Raw genomic sequence first — 18,013 nt, 5'->3', positions numbered from 1 at the left:
TACACGGTCGTAAAGCCCACTGTGCTTCTCTGAAAAAGCCGTGTTGCACACAGTGCAGTGGGCAAAATGCTTCCCTTTTCTCCACGAAACTAGGCATGGATGCTCCTCATAGTACTTTAGCAAAAAAGCCTTGCTGGGAGTTTGACCAAGCTTCTTTTTTTTGCTCCGTGGCGGTTGATCGCCAAAGTCTTCTGAATCCGTGTTCGTCGCTGTAGCCATTTTTTTCCCTCCAGAAAGAATGAGCTACGAAGTGACCGCGTTCAGAAAAGTATGTGCTGAAACGCCCGCGATAGTTGTAATAACAGCAGCAAGACCAACTGACTACGCTACTCTCGCGGGCGCCGGGCATGTTTTGCACGCAGTACACAACCGGTTAGTACAAATTATGGATCGGAACTCGCTCGCGTTTTTGCGTATTCAAAATGTCAAAATGTGTAGTCGAAACGAAACATTTGCGTAGTATAAGACAAGCATGCGTAGTTGCGTAGTTTGGGGACCAAAATCGTAGTTTACTACGCTCAATGTGTAGTGTAAACAGGTCTGAAAATACTTTATCGATGCAAAAACAAAAGCAGAAAACTTCGACGAAACCGACTCAAATGCAGCGCAGACGACACGACGAGATACCGGAAGGAAGTGAGCCTCGCTTTGGTTCAAGTGCCGTTAAAAATACCGTTATTCTCGTATGCAATTTATACGAACGAGAAGTTGGTCATACGAACAAGCCTTGTTGTGCTGGCGACGCAAATCGGGGAATGGCTGGGCAACGAAAATCGCCGCTGGCGTGCTAAAGGTTAATTTTTTTTCTTTCTTATTTTTGTTAAATTCCATGACTTTCCATGACTTGAATTGAAATTCCATGACTTTCCAGGCCTGGAAAATTAAAAATCAAATTCCATGACTTTCCAGGTTTTTCATGACCTGTACGAACCCTGAATACGGTAACAGTGACTCAACCACAGGACTCTGAGACGTTCACAAGAACTCAGTCCTCAACGGAAGAAGAAGAAGAAATGCAAATAAATATAGACCTCTGTCTATGTTTTAAATTGAACAGTCCATTTCAAAACAAACAGTTTCTACTGGGACTGGGAGTAATCTGGGACTATGCCGGCATATCTGGTGACCCGGAACACGGTATAATAGTTAGAACTTGGAGATGGAGGACTAGAAGTAGATAGTAGAACAAATCCTAGGGCGGAGACCAGTGAGAGTGACATCCCTACCAAAAGAAGAAGCTGATAAAATGTCTTAAAACGCGCAAGCTTCACAACAATGTTTCAAAGAGAGCCCTGTAAAATGAAGAGACAATGCATGCAATAAGAAAGTAACAACCCGTACATAAATTCCAAAGACTTAGACTGGTCTGGACAAAAATAGCTCAACGACCGTGACTCAGAAGTGGCAGTTTTCATTATCAACAAAACTCAATTCATTGCAAAATCAATATGACATGCAGTAAAAGTACAAACCATCTCTCCAGCTACACAGCACGCCCCAATTCTAGGGGTAATGGTCGCTATTTTTGCAGTGTATGTCGAGACTCAAATAGTAAACATTGGATTTCAGTAGAGTTCGCAACTAGCTGACAGCCATATTGTTTTGAAGTGAGGGCTGATGGGAAATGAAACGGAACGGAATGTGTATTTTTCTGTTGCAAAGATTTTTAGTCTCAGATTTTAGAACACATGTATGTGAAATAAAAAAAAGAATATGCGCACACTGTGTGATTGGCTTTAAATTATATTAGACTTTTACAATATCTCGTACAATCTCGCCACTGTACTCTCGTAGCCCTCTTTCCTGTCGGCCATCATACCGAAGGCAAGTGTTCCTTGTGATGTTGGAGTTTTCGCTTATTATGCTCATTACTGTGTTACACATGACATTAATTAATACCTTTTTGAAATCCTATTTTACTTAGTTTATCAGTGTCTTGAGTGAGAGATTCATTGTCGTTAAGTTAAGCTCATGATTTTGATACCAAACGTCTGATGTGGTAACCCACGTGGATATTAGTAGACGTAAAGAGACCAATAGGTCAGTGGTTCTGGTAGGCATAGACATGGTTGCAATGATGATCATACGCATAGCTTGTTGTACCTTGCATGTTATTATCAGAATTGTGTTGTAAAGCTGCACATCCAAATGTACAAGCTGCTTCCAATGTGTTCCTTTTTAGAAGAAAAGGAAAAAATCAAACATTCGCAACTGCTGTTAGTGTTACTGTTAGTGTTAAGTTGCACCTCAGGATTATGCCCCTTGAACTAAGTTGAAGTTGGACACCTTGGCTATTGATGACTTTTGGCCATTGATTACTGTTTTGGTGAGACGCTGCTTTAGCAGTTAACGTATACCTTATTTCAACGATCTGTGCAAACAAATGGAATAATTAGATGGCTGCTTTCTGTTGCAGACAGCAAAATGACGAATCCAAAGGGATATCGCCGCGGTACGCGGTACATGTTCTCCCGACAGTTCCGCAAGAAGGGAGTGACTCATTTGTCCACGTACATGAAAGTGTACAAACGAGGTGACATCGTTGACGTTAAGGTAAGTGTTTGTAAAACAGGCAGTAGGTATGCGCTAGTCGACTTTGTTAGTACCATTGATGTTAAGGTTCTCAGATGAGTCTGAACGGTAAACCAATAGACCTTTTCGGCATCTGAGCAGCTCTCGCGAGACACGCTCTTTGTTATGCTTTGATCATCGCGAGAACTTCGAACCTTGGCTTGTGCAGCTCGCACGAGATCGCTGTACCGCATGCTTTGCTATGCTCTGAAGTTTGCGAGAGATTACGAGAGCTTGGAATACCGATAGGGTCTATTTACCATTGTTCAAGGATGGTGTCCGACATAGGCTCAAAATACAAAAGCTCAAATGGACAAAAACTCCACACTCCCTCTGACACCCTCCACCCCTGCCCTACACACACACAGTCTCACTTGTTCTGTCTGTCCGTCTCAATTTGTCTGTTTCATTTTCTTTCTGCGAGAGAGATAGAGTGAGAGAGTGTGTGTTTATTGTGTTTGAACAACTTTACCTACTGCTGTAGTTCTTTTTTTTTTCTTCTTCATCCTTATTCAGTTGTGGGTCTTGTTTTCTCCTCTGTGCGTAACACTCAGCTGTCTTCCCTGCTGTTATGGTACACAGCAAGAAAGTAATCACGTTCAGGGGTCGACACTAACTTATTTGGCCTGGGGCCACACTGGCCCCAGAGATGGAAATTGCTGGGGCGGAAAACAAAAATCTGGGGCCCACTCTCAGTATTCACGTGCGGCAATGCATTTTCTGTTTTTTGAGTCACTTGAGAAAAAGTGACTATGTAATCGGTCAGTGTTAGTCCGGCCGGCCGTCCGTAGACACCACCTTAACGTTGGACTTTTCTCGGAAACTATCAAAGCGATCGGGCTCATATTTTGTTTAGTCGTGACCTCCAATGACCTCTACACTTTAACGATGGTTTCGTTGACCTTTGACCTTTTTCAAGGTCACAGGTCAGCGTCAAAGGAAAAATTAGACATTTTATATCTTTGACAAAGTTCATCGGATGTGATTGAAACTTTGTAGGATTATTCTTTACATCAAAGTATTTACATCTGTAGCCTTTTACGAACGTTATCAGAAAAACAAGGGAGATAACTAGCCTTTTCTGTTCGGCAACACACAACTTAACGTTGGGCTTTTCTCGGAAACTATAAAAGTGACCGGGCTCAAATTTTATGTGAACGTGACTCATTGTGTTGTGAATAGCAATTTCTTCCTGTCCATCTGATGCCTCATATAATATTCAGAACTGCGAAAGTGACTCGATCGAGCGTTTGCTCTTCTTGTCTTCATCGTACTGAAGCCAGGGAAATTCTTTCAACCATTTGACATTGAAATTACGACAGCGCTTCACGCTTTTGGCTGCATCGGTCTCCTTTTTTCGTTTCTCTCCACCCTGTTCTTCATCTTCATTTCCATGTCTTTTTACACCAGGGATGTGTCGCCACATTTTGCGTTTGGCATTTGAAGGCGATACTTATCTCTCATGCTAAAGAGCACAATCTGGGAGCTATTTCCCTTGCGGCATTGTCCTTCGACGATTTCAATGGTTTTTTTTCTTGACTGCGGCATTGATCGTAACGCAAATTTCAGTGACGACTTTGACTGGCGATTTTTAGTGATTGGCTCTGGCATTGGAATTTTCGGTTTGTCATTGTCAGTTGGAATTTATCCTGGGGCGGAGTGGGCCCCAAGCTTCGGCAATGTTTGGGGCGGAACACAAAACTCTGGGGCGTTCCACCCCCCGCCCCCGCTAGTGTCGAACCCTGACGTTCTTTTGAAATTGTACCAGAAAATGAATGGTCTAAAAAAGTCAATCTTTGTGTGTGTCAGTGTGATGGCGCCATCCAGAAGGGTATGGCTCACAAGATCTACCATGGCAAGACTGGGCGGATCTTCAACGTGACAAAGCATGCTGTGGGCGTTGTCGTCAACAAGCGAGTTGGGTAGGTGTTTTGACACGAGCACAATGTCCGTGTCTAGATTGAAGTTCAAGCTAAGACTAAAATGTGAACAGTGGAACCCCCTTTTAAAACCTAGAGTTGTCACTAATATCAGGTTTTTAATTCACAACGTTTGTAAATTTACCTCCTTTAAGACATTATTTTTCCACATTTTGGGGTTTTTAAAAAGAGGGGTTTCTTTCGTGTTATTAACCACCAATAGACACTTTTTGGAAGACACTATGTCAGGTTTGTATGGGTTGTAATAGAGTGAGTACCCTTGCTTTTGCTCTGACAAATATTAACGTGTGGTTTCTGTAGACGCAAAAGCAAGGGTACTCGCTCTTTCACAACCCATACAAACCCGACAGTTATTTCTGGAATTAGTCTAATTTGCATGTCTTCATGAACCTTTTTGGCTCACGTAAGTGTAGCCTATGCGATCATAACTTTGTCTGTCTGTGCGTGTGTGCGTGCGTGCGTGTGTATGTCTGTGGTAGAAACTCTAACATTTGAAGACGTCACATTACATTGACGTCACATTATGACGTAAGAGGGTTAGATGTCACGCGAAGGAAGTACTGAAAGTCTCGGTCATTATTATTTTGAGCGCGCCGAGACTAGTTGGCAGTCGTGTCCTGTAAGTAGGCTACATGCAGACAGACAGATCTAGATCTAGTGTCTCGCTTTCTTGCACAGTTTCACCTATGCTCTTTCTGTGTGTGTGTGTGTGTGTATGTGTGACGGAGTGATTGAGTTTGTGTTACTGTTTGTCGATTTCTTACGTGAGCCTTGATGGCTTCGCCTCTTGTTACGTTTAGTCAATGTTTGACTAAATATATTACATTAGGCTGGGAATCCAACTGAAGCGAAGGTGTATGTATGTGTATGTTGAGCAATTCCCAGGTAACTACTGTACAGATATTTATAAAACTACATTCAACACCTTACCGGTGATATACCCACTTTGTGTTTTTTTCAATAGATGTCTTTTATGATGTCATATCAACCGGTTAACAAAGTTCAGGCTGCACTTTTGTGGCCCTCTTTTTCAAGAAAAAGATCATTGAATTTTATGTCAAACAATGACTTGGTCCAGAATATGGGATTGCATTTTAGATCAAAATGTAACTTGAAAGTACAAGAAGGACACGGAATAAGCGCATATAAATTTGAACTGTGCATCTTTTCATTGAAGAAAAAGATTTTGTGCCTGAAGCTCTTGGTAAGCGAATGTAAATCTTCGTCTTTGAATAAACCACTTGTGAAAAATGTTTTGATGTTGGCTAAAAATAAAATTGTCATTTTCGATGCAGTAACCGCATCATGCCCAAGAAGGTGAACCTGAGGATCGAGCACATCAAGCACTCCAACTGCCGTGGTGACTTCCTGAAGCGCGTCAAGCTTAACGAGGAGAAGAAGAGGTTGGCCAAGGAGAAGGGCGTGAAGGTTCTGTGCAAGCGTCAAGTCAGTACTTTTGCTCTTTTTTTCTCTTTTAGTGTTGGATTGGTTCTCAGGGATGGGACTTCTAACACACATGAGAATCTTCAGACTTTTGGCTGAAATCAGACCTCTTTTTTTTGCGTTCCAAGCGTACAGTTATAAAGCAATTCCGTGATACATGCCCTGAATGTGTGTATTATTTTGGAGTTGTTGGTCACTTGCAGACTTTTTTATGCATCTTTATTCCCATGTCTGTTCTATGCAAGTTAGTGTAAATCACTAAATGCACAATTTTGTGAATCTCATACACATGAAATTGCTGATTTTTGATGTCCAAAGTAGTAGAAATTTATTCTGCTTCTCGGGGATAAAAAAAATGGTTGCTGTCTCAGTCCCATCCCTGTATTCATGTGCATAGAATGTGTTGCTGTGCGCATGCTCTACAATAAAAGATGATAGACAATAGATGTGTAAAACGTCTTTTTCAGTGGCTCGATTGGTATTGGGTTTATCTATAAATATATAAATAAATGCATAATACAAGACACAGTACAAAAAAAGTAAATAAAACATTGTTGTAAATGAAATTAAGAAATTACTGTTTCAATGGGGTTTTCAGTGGGGTTTTTAAGCTTCCGATCCATTTGTATGGAAAATGGAAATATCCTAAAAATAAAATAAAAACAAGATGAAAGAAGCAAACAGAGTACACCTTTTCAGTTGTACTAATTTCTAAATGTACACTTTTCAGCAGGGATGCAGATATTGGTAACTGGGAATTAGGTCTGAATACACCAGTGAGACTTACAGAAATATGTTCCTTTTATCCACAATCACAGTTGTACAGTTCACTCCTGTAAAAATGTGGTGGAACAGGTTCAAGTCTACTACACAAAGCTCTCTGAATGAAGTTTTGGCTCCGTTATATCTATAAAAAAATATATTTTAAAGGCTTTGCAATGTCAACTTTGGGTTCAATTAAGGACGTCCTTAGTAAACGCACTTGGTTGTTTTAGACACTAGTCTTTCTTTATTATAACGTGTTTGAGATTATGTTTTCATTTCTTTTTTTTCTTTTGTGCCTCATAGTTAACTTAGAAAACAGTGTCTTTATTTGTTTCAGCCTGCTCAGCCTAGGGAGGGACATTTTGTGTCGACAAAGTACAACAAACCTCAGTGGATCCAGCCCATCCCATATGAGATCATCGCCTAATATGTCTTGTCAATAAATGCTGCTCTTCTGTATATGCTGGGCTTGTTTTTCTGTTTGTAGGAATGCATGGACAGTTTGTGGGAGAATGTGAGATCGAAGTAGAACAAAATCAACTACAATGTCTTATTTTGTATGTGTGTTAATGCTGTGCCTTAAGAATGGCAACTCGCAGACCAGTGTTTCATATCACTAAAATAGGAAAATTGCATTCCAGTCTAATTCTCTGGTTTACAATTGATATTTTCCAGAAATAACTATCAGGATTTTCAGTTGCTGCAATCGTGACTAAAAACTAAGGCTTATGTGAATGTTGTGCTGTGTTGGTTTACTATGACACCCTTTGTTTTCGATAATATGCATATCTGAGCCACAATTGCCTGCCGATTGTCGTGGTAATAATCAATGGCCTGAAGTGAGGTTAAAAACGTTATTTAGCAACCACTGCAAATGAATCGTGGCTCCGATAGGTGTATTTTGAAAAGAGAAGTACCACACAGAGTTGTTTTTCATCGAGATAGATGAAAGCTGCAGTTAGCATCATGCACTTCCACCTCACATTCTGGTGCACTTTCTCTGCCACACCGCTTGGAATTCTTGACAGTTATTTAAAAAACATTGTCTATTTTCTAGGGTTGTTTAGTGTGCAAAAAAAAAAGAGTTGAAGGATAACTGTTAAAATAATAAGCCACAACTGTACACACATTCGCAAAATCCCATAAGCCCAGAGAGAAAGTTCCAATAAAAAGCATTTGAAACGGCATTCTTTCAATAATTAAATTGAAACATCTGGAAGCTGTCTCAAAGGGAAGCCGTCGTGTTTCTGCTGAACGTTCTGTCATTTTGACGGCTTATCTCCCTTGATATCGAGGATACAGCATTCATTGTCAGCCTGTATGATGAAGTACCTGTGTAAAGATTGGCCATTTCAATGCCGTGGAGATTCTCCGATTGGCTGAAGTACAGGGGGAGGGGGGTTCAATTCAATAAAACGTTATTATGTGAATGTAACACTGAAACAGAAATATTTCTTTTGGCTCGTGTACGAAATCACATCACATAAAAGTACACATCATTACACACCATAAAATTACACATCAATACACACATAACCCTAACCACACATCCATACCCGCACCCTCGCATACATCCTCGTACATACTCTCCTTTATCCTTTATAATCAAAAATACATTATGGTTGATATCATTGCTAGTTTATCTTCATTAAAACTCAAAATAGGATACATAAAAAAAGTCTTCTTTTATCAGAAGGTAGGCAATAAACGCTTCTTTCTGTGAAATACAGTCGATATCGACTCTCCCCCTCTCTATGACATATCTGCCGTTGTAAATTACTCCACGAGGCTGTGCATGTCAGTATCGGTATCGTATACCATCAACAGTGGTGTAAACTCACTTCACTGGGGGATTCTGGTATCGTGGGAACTACAGTAAACAGTGCAAGAAATTAACAGTAGAGATAAGTCAATTGATAGCTAATAAGGCTAATCCAACTTGAGACAGACCGCTGAAGAAAGAACATGGTAAGGAATGTATCGACTCGTGAAGGCCAAGAATCACGGTGCCGCTGCGGCTCACTGAAGCGTGTGATGTGTATAAGCATAAACATAAACTCTGACTAGGAGGGTGAGGTTTTGAGGACACACTTCATTATATTAAGCACACCTGCTGCAAATCCATTTTCTGTGTGGCGTTATTGGTTTAAACAAAGTTTTATTCAGGATTGAGGGCCCCAAAGGGGGGGTATCATCACGATCACGGGAAGGGAAATTTTAGCTTTCACGATCACAGTTACCTTGAATTTTGTTTTCACGATCACGAACACCAGTGGCAAATCACGGTCACGGTAAAAGTTGCAGGTACAGAAAGCACGTGTCAAAGTAAACACAACCACACAGTAATTCGCTCCTCTGGATATATTGTTTATTCAACACAAAGTGAGAACTGTTGCACTTTTTTATTATTTTTTTTTGGAATTCTCTTTCACACACACATAGAAATACATATCATGATTTGTAATCAGTAACAAGAATGTTGTTTTCATTGTTCTCTCTCTCTCTCTCTCTCTCTCTCTCTCTCTCTCTCTCTCTCTCTCTCTCTCTCTCTCTCTCTCTCTCTCTCTCTCTCTCTCTCTCTCTCTCTCTCTCTCTACACTCATACACATTCAACTCCCACACCCTAACTCACACACATGAATATATACTTGCACAATGTCACATTTCCAGAGCTAAATCTTGTTAACCCATTTTCTCAAAAACTATTGGGTGGATTGAAATTAAAGTACATGTATGTGTGATGGTTTCTTTAAATTCAACTTTGCCATACAATTTGACGTACACCATCGCCTGGTTTCATGGTCTTGAAAAACAAACAGGAATGCTACAGGCCAAAAATGGTTTTACCTGAAAGAAGCGCGCGCCCGCTAGGGGGGTCCGGGGGCATGACCCCCGGATTTTTTTCAAAAAACGGTTAAAATCTGTGCATTCTGGGCATCATTTTCAGGGCTGTAATAGTGTTGTGATCTTGTTAAAAATCCCATTTTAGCCTCCCCCCACCACCATTCAACACACCTCCAAACTGGTGAAAACAACACTACTGTGCGCTGGCTTCATTGAGACCGGCGCCCGGACGCGTTGCGCGATATTCACACGGATCGTTTTTGCGAAAATGTTTCAACTTCACCGGAATAAATTTGACTTTACCGGATTTTGAAAACGGCTTTATCGGATTTCCGGCAATTACCGGAAAAGTAGCATGCCTGACAAAATCCCCAACGAACATCTTCTTCTTCTATTCGATCGCCGATCACACTTGGAGTCCAGATCTTGAGATATCTAAGAGCTATGCCAGCGGGAGTGTAAACTCCTGGCAGGGCTTCCCAAGCTGGACAGGTCGAAGGGTAGAGGCCAGACTAATATGGACCAACCTTGTGCTCACAGGGCAGGTCCTTGGGCCATGAGCTAAGGGTGAGGTAACCCTGACAGAAACCTCGAGTGCTGAAGACGTATGTGTTGGGCCGCACGGCGCACTCCAACAAACCACAACACTACGCATCAACTGCCATTATGACACCCAACGAACATGACTTTGATCGTCTTTGACATGAGGATCAAGTGACCCAAACTGGCACGTCTCCCCGCCATTGTTTCTGAATTTAACCCATTGTTGATATTAAAGTTCACAGGCGCTAAAATAAATCCAAGCTTAATGCAAAGAAGCGACAATTAGAATCTATGCCAAGCGTGTCCACGTTGCTGTGATGAAAAACACATTTCTAGTTTCGGTTTTGGCTACACGCAGACTCGATCTCGAGCCAGTCGAGGTCACACTGAGCGAGTGACAGCCGGACGTGGCAATGTCGACAATGTCAATGATCTCACTCAAACTCAAAGATCTTGAACAAATTTCAAGATCTTTGCCTACATTCAGAACAGTCATAATCTTGATATTTCGTCTTCGGAAAGACCGACCCGTAGCCTGACCTTCCACCAAGGAAGGCATTATCGCCGCCTGCTTTGGTCTGGCTTGAATCCACAAAATATAACAGAAGTTTGATGACAGTACTGCTGCCCGCCATTTTTGATCTTCGAATTCGAATTTGACTGAATCCACTCAAACCTTTTGCATGAAGCCCTTCCATTGGATGAAGTTTGGCAGACTTTTGCAATTTGCCTTCTGATTGGATCTTTTTTTGTGTGTGATTGGTTCTCTGTCAAAGTTCAATTTCTGAATGTGTTGTTGCTTCCCTTCAATCGGGATTGGCTCCTTGACGAATAGAGGATCATAGAGTGATACAGCTGTGAAAAATGTACGTTGAAAATAAAATGCTTTGCAATAATGCCCATCACGATCACGAAAACAAATGACGATCACGATCACGAGACTTGATTTTTTTGTCATCACGGATTACGGGCAAAGTCCCATCACTATCAGTATCACAGAAATGGAAATTTCGGCAATCACGGTCACAGAAAGGTCAAAAAACGCCGATCACGATTTTAAACCCTTTGGGGCCCTCAGGATTTCTTCGCATGAACAGTTCAAAACACACAACTAGGACACGCACTCAAGCAAATGCTTATATCACGTGACCAGAATAGTACTAAATTACACACATTTTCGTAATGGTGGACATAACAACAATAAACCAGAGGAACAAATTGAAAGGATAGGGATGGGGAGCTAAATAGGAACAAAGGAATCTACAGAAGATAAAGAGAAAAGGGAGGGAAAGGGGGAAGAAGGTACTAACAACCACAAGGAGAGACTAGGACGAAAGCGCACAGGAAGAGAGCATCAAGTCTAAGACATGCAACATGTAAACTTCAAGTAAATGTAACAATTTTTTATGGAAGGCAGTAATTCGTTAACATGTAAAATACGAGACAAACGATAATAATCATTACTTATACGCTGCTTGTGTAATCAAATACGATAACACAGGGAGAGGCAGTGTGGAGGTACACATACGCCTGCCCACACACGTATACACTATCAATGCGTGAACACATCCATCAAATCAATCGACCAGATTTAACAATAAACGATTGGACAGACTCAAATATCAATATGTTATTACGAACAGAATAATGCTCGCTACCTTTTAATAATATTTCCACGCGTCTGAAATGAACAGGCAACGAATTGATTGTTGTCAGACGAGCATCTGCATACAAAGTGCAGTTTAATAAATAATGTTCGGATGTTTCATTTGGATCACCGCAAGCACACTGTGCGTTATCTTTTAGATGGCGTTTACACAAGTCTGAATTAAGGTTACTAATATTTAAACGCATTCTGCAGTGTTGAACTTCTGTCTGTCGTTTTCCAAAATAATAATAAGCTGGTACACTATGATCAGGACTTTGTAAATAATGCTTAAACTCGCTTATTGAATTTGTTGTTTTAATCACATCAGGCAAATTATTCCATAAAACTGTGGAGAATGGAATGAAGGATGTTCTGAATATTTCTGTCCTATGTGCTGGTACGAATCTTTCGAATGGTCGTCTTCTGTGGTAGGGATTTAGTGAAGAGACTAGTGGTGGCAAGAGGTTAATTAGATATTGTGGACATTTACCATGAACCATTTTGTGAAATAAGATTAATTTATGTCGTTTTCGGCGTTCCTTTAGACTACAAAAACCACTTTCTTTGTAAATCTTATCATGGCTTGTTCCCCGCACACCGCCAATTATGACACGTAATGCTTCAAGGTGTAATTTTTCAAGTGTTTTTGATAAGGCTTCGGTACAATTGTCCCATAATACATCAGCGTAATCGAAGTGTGGCAGAATAAAAGATTTATACATTATTTCCAAACTATTTCTACATAACTTATACTTATAATATCTTAAGCAGTTAATCAACAAAGTGGTCTTTTTCACAATATTTCTAATTTGAGCGTCCCATTTACAATCGTTTTGCAAAAGAATGCCAAGATGCTTGTGTTCTGGTATGTCTTCCAGGAGATTTCCATTAAAAAATAGGGGGTCATTTTGGTTTAAATCACGTTTTATATTCAGCAGTTTAGTTTTGGTTTCATTAAATGTAACTTTCCAGCGTGCTGCCCATCTACTAATTTTATCAAGGTCTGAATTAAGAATTTCGGCACGTCGTATGTGTGGCGTTATTGGCACTCGTTCAGTGAGTACCCAGTCGTCCATTCTTTGTCAGCTAAGGGCAGCTGGTCGCAGACATAATTCCTAACGGCATTGGCTGATTGATATGTAATATGATATTGACGGTAATGCAAAGCCATCAGGTGATCGACACGGATCAGTCTGAAGGCAGGTAAATCCCCCGTGAAACCATGATTTCAACGATTGGTCTGTCGACTGATTCAATGTTGGGGAATATTCCTAGCGTCGAGTCAATCATTCCATTCAGTCTTTCATACCATCCTGACGAAGGCAGTTCATTTATCTGCGGAAATATTGATAAAAAGAATAATCTAACCTGGTTACTGGTGTGTCTTTTTACATTTAGTCAAGTTTTGACTAAATGTTTTAACATAGAGGGGGGAATCGAGACGAGGGTCGTGGTGTGTGTGTGTAGAGCGATTCAGACTAAACTACTGGGCCGATCTTTATGAAATTTGACATGAGAGTTCCTGGGTATGATATCCCCGGATTTTTTTTTCATTTTTTCAATAAATACCTTTGATGACGTCATATCCGGCTTTTTGTAAAAGTTGAGGCGGCACTGTCACACCCTCGTTTTTCAATTAAATTGATTGAAATTTTGGCAAAGCAATCTTCGACGAAGGCCGGGGTTTGGTATTGCATTTCAGCTTGGTGGCTTAAAAACTAATGAGTGAGTTTGGTCATTAAAAATCGGAAACTTGTAATTAAAATTATTTTTTTTATTAAACTATCCAAAAACAATTTCATCTTATTCTTCGTCATTTTCTGATTCCAAAAACATATATATATGTTATATTTGGATTAAAAACAAGCTCTGAAAATTAAAAATATAAAAATTATGATCAAAATTAAATTTCCGAAATCGTTTTAAAAACTATTTCATCTTATTCCTTGTCGGTTCCTGATTCCAAAAACATATAGATATGATATGTTTGGATGAAAAACACGCTCAGAAAGTTAAAACAAGTCGCGTAAGGCGAAAATACAATATTTAGTCAAGTAGCTGTCGAACTCACAGAATGAAACTGAACGCAATGCCATTTTTTCAGCAAGACCGTATACTCGTAGCATCGTCAGTCCACCGCTCATGGCAAAGGCAGTGAAATTGACAAGAAGAGCGGGGTAGTAGTTGCGCTAAGAAGGATAGCACGCTTTTCTGTACCTCTCTTTGTTTTAACTTTCTGAGCGTGTTTTTAATCCAAACATATCATATCTATATGTTTTTGGAATCAGGAACCGACAAGGAATAAGATGAAAGTGTTTTTAAATTGATTTGGACAATTTAATTTTGATAATAATTTTTATATATTTAATTTTCAGAGCTTGTTTTTAATCCGAATATAACATATTTATATGTTTTTGGAATCAGCAAATGATGGAGAATAAGATAAACGTAAATTTGGATCGTTTTATAAATTTTTATTTTTTTTTACAATTTTCCGATTTTTAATGACCAAAGTCATTAATTAATTTTTAAGCCACCAAGCTGAAATGCAATACCGAACCCCGGGCTTCGTCGAAGATTACTTGACCAAAATTTCAACCAATTTGGTCGAAAAATGAGGGCGTGACAGTGCCGCCTCAACTTTCACGAAAAGCCGGATATGACGTCATCAGAGACATTTATCAAAAAAAAGAAAAAAACTTTCGGGGATTTCATACCCAGGAACTCTCATGTCAAATTTCATAAAGATCGGTCCAGTAGTTTAGTCTGAATCGCTCTACACACACACACACACACACGCACGCACGCACGCACACACATACGCACATACACCACGACCCTCGTTTCGATTCCCCCTCGATGTTAAAATATTTAGTCAAAACTTGACTAAATATAACGAAGAGAGGTACAGTAAAGCCTGCTATGAAGCACAGCGCAATCGCTACCGCGCCAAACAGGCTCGTCACTCAGTTTCACTGCCTTTTGCACTAGCGGCGGACTACGTTCAGTTTCATTCTGTGAGTTCCACAGCTTGACTAAATGTAGTAATTTCGCCTTACGCGACTTGTTTTTATTTAGAGTTGAGTCATTCTACTCAGTGTAGCTGAAAAGGCACAACCCGTGTTCAGGCTCAACTGAGTAAGTGATCAGTGAGTCTAAGAAATGAGCAGTCAGCGTTTGCCACCTCCGCGGAGTCTAGTGCAGTGTAAACCCGACCAATAAAGTATATACATAAAAAATAGACGTATAGTAATTTTTACAGATGTTACGACTACGAAACAGAAAATCAGAAAAAAACCCACTCTTGTCAAATGTGTGTGGAGGGGGGGGGGCTTAAAAGAGAGTCCCAATGTATGTCCCCGAGTCAGTCGTCAAAGAGGGAATAAATCCCCGTGGCAGGCAGTAAGAATTAATTTATATCATCGGACGCTCTCTATAATTTATATCTCTGTTAGGCTGGTTCAGTCTTCAGTTAAAGCCATATGTACTCGATGACTATACACGCTAATTGCTTTACCAACAGCTGGAGACATGCTAAATTAAGTTCCCTGCAAAATATTGTGGTCTAGGACCCCTTCAATGTTGAGATATGTTAATTTTCATTTTGATCTGGATCGTCCTATTTATAGATTTGCCAACAGAGGTAGCGTTGACGCAAGGGAAATAACTCCGCGTCTTTGTTTACATCCAAAGTTTTTGAGACTCTAAAACAAGCTGTAATGCATGTATATGGTCCGCGCATGGCGATATATCGTCATTACATGGTCTTATGGTGCGTTTGACATCGATTATGGGCAAACTACACTTTGTAAACACGGGAGCGCGTACATATGCCTTTAAGTTCAGTTCGGTGCTGTTTGTCCCAATCCAGTCACTGACCAGGGCTGGACCAAGTTCGTTTGAGGGGGTAGGGGGGGGGGGGGGGGGGGGGGGTTTCCAACTGAAGCCTCCCAGAAGCCGAGAAAATTTTGCATTTGTGAGGTCATTTTTATATTTAGTCAAGTTTTTACTAAATATTTTAACATCGAGGGGGAATCGAAACGAGGGTCGTGGTGTATGTGCGTGTGTGCGTGCGTGTGTGTGTGCGTGTGTGTGTGTGTGTAGAGCGATTCAGACTAAACTACTGGACCGATCTTTATGAAATTTGACATGAGAGTTCCTGGGTATGAAATCCCCGAACGTTTTTTTCTTTTTTTTGATAAATGTCTTTGATGACGTCATATCCGGCTTTTCGTGAAAGTTGAGGCGGCACTGTCACGCCCTCATTTTTCAACCAAATTGGTTGAAATTTTGGTCAAGTAATCTTCGACGAAGCCCGGGGTTCGGTATTGCATTTCAGCATGGTGGCTTAAAAACTAATTAATGACTTTGGTCATTAAAAATCGGAAAATTGTAAAAAAAAATAAAAATTTATAAAACGATCCAAATTTACGTTTATCTTATTCTCCATCATTTGCTGATTCCAAAAACATATAAATATGTTATATTCGGATTAAAAACAAGCTCTGAAAATTAAATATATAAAAATTATTATCAAAATTAAATTGTCCAAATCAATTTAAAAACACTTTCATCTTATTCCTTGTCGGTTCCTGATTCCAAAAACATATAGATATGATATGTTTGGATTAAAAACACGCTCAGAAAATTAAAACAAAGAGAGGTACAGAAAAGCGTGCTATCCTTCTTAGCGCAACTACTACCCCGCTCTTCTTGTCAATTTCACTGCCTTTGCCATGAGCGGTGGACTGACGATGCATTATTATTTTCGAGAAAATCGGATGTGTCATAAATCCAGGGGCGGATCAGTTGCTTTGTAAGGGGGGGTGCACCGTCTTTGAATCGAAAGTGAATGTGATGGGCGCGAAGGGCCCGAATTTGCTAGGGGGGTCCGGGGGCATGCCCCCCCGAAAAAAATGTTGGCTCAAAGAAGCAAAATGGTGCCATCTGGTGCCATTTGAACTTATAAATGGTAATTGAATCAGCTTTCCAATTTTTTTTTTTTTTGCTGGAGGGGGGGGGTGCACGTGCACCCTGTGCACCCCCCCTCGTCCGCCCCTGTAAATCTGTCCTTGACCACCCACCCGTATCTCTCTCTCTCTCTCTCTCTCTCAGTCTCTCTCTTTCTCTCTCTCTCTCTTTTTTTCTCTCTCTCTCTCCCTATTTCCCTCTCCATCTCTCCTCTCTCCATCTTTTCTCTCTGTCTGTCTCTCTCTCTTTCTCACTCTCTCTCATCTGTCTGTCTGTCTCACTATCACGCTCACTCTTTCTCTCTCTCTCTTTCTCTCTCTCTCTCTCTCTCTCTCTCTCTCTCTCTCTCTCCTCGCCCTCTACCCCCCGGCTCCATCCCAATTCAGTTATGATTATCTATATATATATATACGACTTGTGTGTGTGTGTGTGTATCTGTGTATTTGTGTATTCGCCATGCACGGCCAAAGTTCTCGATGGATCTGCTTCAAATTTGGTGGGCTTATTCAGAGAGACCCCGGACACAACCTCAGTGATGAGATATTTCAACACGTGCTCTCAGCGCGCAGCGCTGAACCGATTTTGGTTCCACCTCAGCTATTTTGGTTCCACCTCAGCTACCCGGGCCCCCATACCGACACACCATAGCCGCTACACCACATCACAACGCCAAAGTTCTCGGTGGATCTTTTTCAAATTTGGACACCGTATTCAGCTACACCCCGGACACAATATCATCGATGAGATATTTCAACACGTGCTCTCAGCGCGCAGCGCTGAACTGATTTTGGTTTTTGTGTTCATTTCACCATTATAAGTAACTCTTCCTTATCTTCTCCAGTGTTTGGCGTTTATCTCCCTTCCTTCGTGTGGCTTTCCCGTTTGTAAGTTACTATTACTATTTTTAGAATGTCACTGCGCTGTCCACTGCGCTGTCCACAACGCTTCCCTTGCACCCGTAAGTTGTTCTTACTGTCAAAGTGAAAAGGTCGAATCAATTTATAGCCACGCGAAAAATACACTCTCACCTATCTCTATATATTTATAGATACAGATATGCATATATATATACGGCTTCTCTGTGTGTGTGTGTGTTTGTGTGTGTGTGGGGGCAAAAACCTGTGTATTGTAGAGTTCTGTTTGTGATGTGCTCTGGCGGCTTTTGTCTGTCTGTATGTTCTGGCATGTGAGAAGCCACAGCAGATAATATAGGGCTAAGAAATAAGCTCTAAAATTCTCAATCCCGTTTGACAGGACTTCGCCTTCAAAGGTGATTGTGGTGAACCGC

General features: G+C 40.7%; 2 protein-coding genes across 4 annotated transcripts in view; one reads left to right on the top strand and one right to left on the bottom strand.

The window, feature by feature from the left end:
• The window catches only part of LOC138968876 (ubiquitin carboxyl-terminal hydrolase 46-like), a 158,572-nt gene extending 156,954 nt beyond the window's left edge, over positions 1–1,618 (bottom strand). For all 3 annotated transcript variants that reach the window (XR_011456307.1, XR_011456306.1, XM_070341545.1), the window contains exon 1: positions 1,473–1,618. Coding sequence is in view for 1 of the 3 variants with exons in the window: in XM_070341545.1 (XP_070197646.1) it covers positions 1,473–1,475 (3 nt within the window). In the remaining 2 variants the exon portion in view is untranslated. The remainder of the gene's footprint in view (positions 1–1,472) is intronic.
• Positions 1,619–1,704: 86 nt separating this feature from the next.
• Positions 1,705–7,178, top strand: LOC138968879 (large ribosomal subunit protein eL21-like). Its single transcript, XM_070341549.1, has 5 exons — positions 1,705–1,824; positions 2,417–2,553; positions 4,381–4,493; positions 5,807–5,957; positions 7,057–7,178. The coding sequence occupies exons 2-5, from the start codon at positions 2,425–2,427 to the stop codon at positions 7,144–7,146; spliced, it is 483 nt and encodes a 160-aa protein (XP_070197650.1). The 5' UTR covers positions 1,705–1,824; positions 2,417–2,424; the 3' UTR covers positions 7,147–7,178.
• Positions 7,179–18,013: the final 10,835 nt, after the last annotated feature.

This window comes from Littorina saxatilis, linkage group LG6 (genome assembly GCF_037325665.1).
Source record: "Littorina saxatilis isolate snail1 linkage group LG6, US_GU_Lsax_2.0, whole genome shotgun sequence".
Taxonomy (NCBI): domain Eukaryota; kingdom Metazoa; phylum Mollusca; class Gastropoda; order Littorinimorpha; family Littorinidae; genus Littorina; species Littorina saxatilis.
Note: the sequence above shows the minus strand (reverse complement) of the source record. Positions and strands in the feature narration are given on the sequence as shown.